At 45.3% G+C, this 6,969-nt stretch overlaps 1 protein-coding gene across 1 annotated transcript; it reads right to left on the bottom strand.

Annotated features, from left to right (window-relative positions):
* Positions 1-3,607, bottom strand: LOC124701128 (UPF0187 protein At3g61320, chloroplastic-like). Its single transcript, XM_047233173.1, has 4 exons — positions 2,972-3,607; positions 1,324-1,491; positions 1,029-1,235; positions 1-644 (listed from the first exon to the last, which is right to left on the bottom strand). The coding sequence occupies exons 1-4, from the start codon at positions 3,605-3,607 to the stop codon at positions 441-443; spliced, it is 1,215 nt and encodes a 404-aa protein (XP_047089129.1). The 3' UTR covers positions 1-440.
* Between the last annotated feature and the right edge of the window lie 3,362 nt (positions 3,608-6,969).

The following is a 6,969-nucleotide window of genomic DNA, read 5'->3' as shown; positions in this document are numbered from 1 at the left end:
TGAACCAGTTAACCATTACTCCTTGATAGTACACGCAACACAAAGTAACTCCTACGAATATCAGTACGCTAAATATTGCTTCCACAGATACACATAGGCATAGCTCACCAAAACTATATACAAACCACGGTAGAGCTACATCCCTCTTTATTGTAGATGCACGAGATGCTACTGCTTGTACACCTTACCTACTCAAGTGACCAGTAGCTGCACTACACTACAACACTCACTCACCACACCACTTCATTCATCCTACTTCGCTGAGTTTACCCCATCCCCCACTTAGCCACAACGAATGCACCAAATGGACCTGTAAAGTCGTTGTTCGTTGCACATCATCTCTATCTGGAAGTGGGACTGCACTAGAAATTAAGGCATGGTACAGACAACGAACAACTTGGTTGCTTCCGAATGCCATTCCTGAATAATTCGCTACCAGCTCAATCGACCTTCACTTGCTCAACTTTGGAGCTAGGCCAGCCATTCTGTGGAAGCCTACCGCGTCTGCGGGCCTTGGTCTTGGCAACCAGTCGCTTGCGAACCGAATCTTGCACCGACATCATGTCATGCATGCTGTCGTGGAGCTGCTTGCACTGCGCGTCAAGGGCTAGCATGGGGAATGGCTCCTCGATAAGAACACCGACCTGAAATGTACTAGGTGTTATGGTGATGGTGGTATAGCACAGGTAGAAGAAAGGCAGCAATACAAGTAACTAATGAGAGGAGGCAAATTTGAAACACTACAAAACAAATAGACAGAGCAGAAATAGCACAATGTTTATTATCCTCTTGAGCATCAGGAGTCTGCATAGTAAGAGCATACTAAAACTTAAGCAGAACAAGTGTGAAACATATTAACTAGTTGGATCTAAATTCTATTCTATACAAAGTTCAAAAGAATCATATATAGGCTTATTGCTCAGCATACATACATGTCATTCGAAACAGTTTGAAACATTTAGCTATCATATCGCTATTCATGAACAGTTTGAATTTTCTTTGTGGGGTGAAAATAGGTAGAAACTTACTTCCTCAATGCAGAATAAAGAGGCGGCACTGACAAAAGTAGCTGGAACGACTATCCATTTACATTCATTCCACAGTATTATTGGAAGAGTAAGATGCCACAGAACAAGAAACCTTGAAGTAAGTCTAGTGTACGACAGAGGAACAGGAATCCCAATGATCTGCTCGCAGACACAGATTCCTTCAAGAAAATAAGACAGTTTAGACTCCTACAACGAAGAAAAGAACTAGCATTAGGATACAGATTATATCATGAATTTGGAAAGGTTTCGTAGAACGATCAGACAGAACGGTTACCATGACGCTCCGCCTATGTTCCTCAAAATCTAGCATCTGAAGACTCTGCGAAATGAACTCAATGATACAACGAGGTCGATGTTTTGAGCTTAGAACGACATTCAAGTCATCCTCTGAGAGCAAGCCCTGAAGGTCTTTTCTTATGTCAGAGTTGCTGGTTATATGACACTGAAACAACAAAAAAATACAGCTGTAACATTAATCGCAGTACAGGGGAGAGGAGGCAAACAAACCGTGACAGTTTAACAGCTATTTAAGAGACTGGTCCAGTCATTCTTATATGCTAGGTACAGAATATAAACTGAAGCATGTGCAGGAGTGGGATGAAGCATTATGAAGCATCTATTCATAATGAATTTCACACGAATCTGGGACAATAATTTTGTCAGGACATGATCCATTGCTGGTGGGTGCACATCAATGTAAGCAGATCAAATTATAAGGACATATCCATAATTTGCAAGTAGATGCACATTAATGTAAGCATTAAAATTATACAAGACATATCTGTTCATACAGCATTCATTCATCTCAAGCAAAGCTTTTGCTGGACAGGCATAACGACCAGCAGCATATCCCAATTACAAGTACCACTTGAAATGAAAGATTTAATATTAGCATTTTCAGGGAAGCCTAATGATACCAAGTATGTACTGATTTCAGTAAAATCATAAGAGAGTGCATTACGGTACACTACGTGCGTGTTCATAGACTCTTCATTTATGTCAAGCAAAAGCTTTTCCAGGAGAGGCATAACGAGGAACAACATATCCCAATGACAAGTAGAAAGCACTATAAGGACATATCCATCGCAGGTACATATGCACATCAATGGAAGCAGACCAGATTATACAAGCACATGATGAATTGCAAGAGCCAAAATGTACCACTTGAAATGACTGAATGAACAGCATTTTGAGGGCAGTTTAGTGAATTAAATCTGTACTGATTTCCGTAAAATCGTAAGAGAGTGCACTTCTGTACTAATACTAAATCTGTCTCTCACCTCGAGCAGTTCTGAACAAGTTGTGCAGGGACAAAATTAGTTGCAAGATCCAAGACAAAAGACTTGAAATGAATGCATTAATGCAGTTTCAGGGTAGCCCTTAACAAAACATGTACAAATTTCAGTAAAAGCATTGTGCCTTACACTACACTACATTCATGCTTGTAGTTCCCTTCTTCATTCATACTATGAAGCAAAACTTTTCCAGGGACACAAGCATAACGAAATAAATTCACTCGTGCAAAGCTTAGTGTTCTTAAAAGTAGTAATTACTGCTAGTACACAGGATCGTTGCAAGTAGGTGGACATGAATGTAAGCAAATCGAATTATAAGGACGTATCCGTCCCAAGTAGATGCACATCAATGGGAGGAGAACAAGTTGTGCAGGGACATAATGAATTGCAAGAGCCAAGACATGCCACTTGAAATGAATGAACCAACTGATGCAATTCCAGGGCAGGCAGTCAAGTGATACTAAATTTGTACTGATTTCAGTAAAGTCATATGAGAGTGCATCACAGTACATTACATGCATGTTGATAGATTCTCCATTCATTCCAAGCAAAAGCTTTTCCAGTACAGGCATGACCACGAACAGCATATCCCAATTACTAGTGGTAGTAGCGAAGTGAATCTCTTACCTTGAGCGCCACGGGGAATGCGAGGATGTAGTTGAGGAGCGCGCCCCTCCCGGTCTCCTCGTCCCCACGCTCGTCTCCACCACGATGCATGACCATCCCGGCAAGCTCGGCGGCTCCGGCGAGGACGCGCATCCAGGCCTTGCGCCCCTCATCAAACCGCGCGTAGGATGCCTCGGTGCGGAAGACGAGGAGGAGCGCGAGCGCGGGGGCGGTGAGCTGGTAGGGGAGGGAGGAGGCGGTGAGCGCGTAGTCCGGGGCGAGCGTGTTGTAGGTGGCGACGGCGGCGGCGAAGGCGGTGAAGGCGGAGACGGGCGGCACGAGGGAGAGGATGACACGGGAGGAGAGCGAGGAGAGGAGGTGCCGCAGGTGCCGCAGCGAGCTGCGGTGCTCCCGCCACTGGTCGTGCGTGTAGAGCGGGCGCTGCTCCTGGATGCGCCGCTCCGAGACGGCGTCCGCCCAGTCCGGGACGGCCGTGAGGAGGGAGAGGAGCGGGTTTGGGGACGGGGATGGGGGTTTGGGGAGCTGGTCCGGGAAGCAGCGGGCGATGTGGAGGCGGTGGCGCGTGGGGTTGGCGGAAGCTGGGTGGTGGTGGTGGTGGCGGCGCGGGGAGGGCCTCGGGGGCGGCGGCGCCGGCATGGCCGGGCCCCGGGCGGCGCGAGGAGGCATTGATTCCGAGGACGCTGGGCTCAGGCCATCGCCGGAGCGGCAGAGCGGGAGTGTGTGGCGGAGGAGAGGATGCGGCGCGCGCTTCGCCTCAGCCACGTGCATCTCTCCCAGGATCAATCGGACGGCTAGGGAGATGCCACGTACTCCTAGTCCCCAACCTTCGTCTCTGATTCTCGTTTTTTTTTCTCCTAAAGGCATCCTGGAAATTCCAGAGAATTTTTCAGGGAGGCCGACCATCTTCAAGTCCAAGGGACATGGGTGAGCCAAAAAAAAAATCATTTTTCAATAATGAAAATAAGACTAAAATGTTTCAACAATGTTTCTTCCTCTTTTATGCAGGTCATATATCGGTGCACAGCTACACCCCGTTCATGGGTGCCACTTCAGCGGGTGGAGCATCGAGACCTCTTTACGGATGTGTCTTCACGGTTGGAGGATACGACGAGAAATATTTTTTCACAATATGGGTGGCAACGTGATTTGCATTTGGATCCACCTAGATAGTTGTTTTTATTTTTGGAGAACCTGAATACTTGCCTTTGAATTAGTGGTATTTTTGTAACATATATTTGTGCAGTTGTGTGCATCTTAGCTACACTACAGGAATGGCGCTCTACGCCGACGGTTTCGAGCCCTCGTCATAGCCTTAAAAGGCCGTTGGCGTAGGCTACACCAGGGGTAGTCGGCGACGTAGCTCCTCGGGGATGGTCCGCCTCGGCAGAGACACGTGTGCCCTCGGCGTAGACGCGGCCCTCGACGTAGACAACGTCGATCTTATGTTAACCCCTAGATCGTGATATCACAACTCTTTATTATTTTGAATTCTAAATAATTATTTAAATAAATATCAGTGGTTAAGTAATAATAATCTCTACCGAGGATGCAATTATTAATTTATTTAAAAAACATATAAAAATATAAAATCTTGAATTTCTGGCAAAAATAAAAAACATCCTGCTTTCATATTTTCGTTTGAAAGTTTGAGAATCTAAAAATATAAAAAAAAATTCCTCGATCATTTTGGTATATTATACATTTTTTTCTGACTTCGTATGCAACCAGAAAGGTCGTTTTACCGATACATGACGCAATTTTGTAAAAAAGTTTAAAATTCAATTTTATTAAATTCTCTTGCGACTAGATGACATAACACATGGATGTTGATGGATTTTATTTTTTGATTTTTTTTTCATTTTCTGCCATTTAGTTGAAAGTTAAAAAGGTGATCCACATGGGAAGGGGAGGGTGCGTGTAGTGGGAAGGGGGAGGGTGCGTGGAGGGCAAAAATTTAACCTCTACACAAGGATGGCCATTGGCACAGCGCGTCATTCCTGGAGTGCTATGCAGAAGCCGGATCTTCTACAACGCCCGCTTTGCTGCCTGCCGCAGGAACTTCATTTTTCTTTTTCCAAGCAGCAGCGCACTTTTCACATGCCAGTGGTCTACTAAACACCATAGCAATGTTATGATGGAATGTGATCATGTGAGTAGCCAATCACGGGGCTAATTAGGTTCCTGTGGCCACCTAAGATGGGATCGTTTGCACACTAGTCACATGATCGACATAAAGACAGGACAACGTGAACATTCTTCTCTGATGTTCCAGCTTTTGGTGAAGTAAAGCATCGAAGCCGGCCGCAGGCTTAATAAAGCATTATTTTGACTGACACAGATTGAGTAGACTAAATTTGACAGTGTCATGGTAACGAGTCAAAATGAAACTATGGTATAGATGCCTTAAGTGATTTTCTCCAGGGATTAATAATGGCATACATAGGCCAAGGCTAAATTAAGAGTAGAGTACACTACTTGTATCCTGCAGCTCCGTTGCATCTCTGAAATAACACCTTAGCGGCTCAGTTTGTCCATTGAAGCCACCTAGCTAGCAGAATTCTGAAGGAATCACCCTGCATACAAATCAGTCAATGAAAAACCAGTTTGAATCACTAGCTCAACAAAGAAACATAAAGTCACCCCCATGAAAATCAAACAAGACACCTAACTCCTGTTAGATCAGAAACTAGTTTTACTCGCTACCGAATTGTGCAATGTAAGGATGTTAACTAACGCATGGGGTATCACAATGGCTATTTCTTTAGCAAAACAAAAAGAGCAGATGCAAGATAAACTAAGTTAACTAACCAAGATAAGAACCTGCTTACCGGAACTAAGATCAACGTTGCATTAAGCTGCACTCCACGAAAGGATACTCCTTGAAGACTTGGTGCATTTTCGTGCACCAATCGTTACCTGTGGTGGCCTCACCTGACACCCACATGCACATCTTTTTAAGCATTGGTGCGCATCTAAATATCACTCTTAAGAAATCAAACTCATGATCCTCCCCTACGAAGCCTTTGATTTCCACTTCTTGAAGATTGATCAAGGAGATATCTTTGCTTCTCCAGTTCTTGGGCTCATCACAGGGGCAATTTACTGGGCACTTTTCTTTCACCTGGAACAGATGCGGATCACTACAATGTATTTTACCTGTGGTCCGTAATTAAGACCTTACCTAGTACTACTATTTTTTTAAAAAAAATTGGGTTCAAACAAGTACCAAAAATATGTACTGTAATTTGAGATATATAAGGAGACAAAGTATTACCTCGTATCTGAGAAATTGGATCTGAAGTCGTCGTGTAGCAGCGCGAATCTGATGCATCTCAAGTAGATGCAGCACAAACGGTCCAAAACCGTGCCTATACGATTTACAAGGATCATCATACACCATTGTGAGGTCCAAGACAGAGAAGTCGGCAACGAGATGTTTCTCTATCTGCTGCTGAAAGTTGAGCTGTGCATAGAACGGGCCCTGCCAAAATAAAAATGATAACATATCAGCATGCTGAAGTTCAATCTAGTCGTGGTGAAATTAATTAAGCCAGTTGAGCAGGACATGAGATATACACGAGCAGTGATTTGAAGGGACAGGACATTGACGTTGGAGAGCTGCGACGACCATGAGTCTTCCCCGGCACAGGTGATCACCCGCTGCCCGAGGCTCTCTGCAGCATATAAGCGCACCATTGAGAGGCCCCAAGGAGCAAGGCCAGCACTGTTGGTGGCATAGCAGCAGCACCATGATACCTTCTCCAGAAGTGGTGCCACTAGGGACACGCTGAGCCTGGCACCGGTGTCGGTGTCGAAGAAGAGCGTCAATCGCTTGAGCTTGGGGGCCTCGACGTTGATCGAGTCTGTCCACCTGCGAGTTTCGTTGGTCCGCAGGAACAGCTTCTGCAACGACTCCGACCGGATGTTGATGTCGGCGCCGAGGGGAGCTTGGGTCACCCTGAGTACCCGCAGGCACGGGCAGTGGCGGACCAGTGCGG

This window comes from Lolium rigidum, chromosome 3 (assembly GCF_022539505.1).
Source record: "Lolium rigidum isolate FL_2022 chromosome 3, APGP_CSIRO_Lrig_0.1, whole genome shotgun sequence".
NCBI classification, from domain to species: domain Eukaryota; kingdom Viridiplantae; phylum Streptophyta; class Magnoliopsida; order Poales; family Poaceae; genus Lolium; species Lolium rigidum.
The sequence above is the reverse complement of the archived record's forward strand: the minus strand, read 5'-3'. Positions and strand labels throughout refer to the sequence as shown.

What these genes read in the sequence shown, in the direction of transcription:
- LOC124701128 (XM_047233173.1), bottom strand. Translation starts at nt 3,607, where the DNA reads ATGCCGGCGCCGCCGCCCCCGAGGCCCTCCCCGCGCCGCCACCACCAC. An exon ending in AACATAGGCGGAGCGTCATG is followed by an intron (nt 1,236 to 1,323) that starts GTAACCGTTCTG and finishes TCTTCGTTGTAG; the next exon opens with GAGTCTAAACTGTCTTATTT. An exon ending in CTTTATTCTGCATTGAGGAA is followed by an intron (nt 645 to 1,028) that starts GTAAGTTTCTAC and finishes AGTACATTTCAG; the next exon opens with GTCGGTGTTCTTATCGAGGA.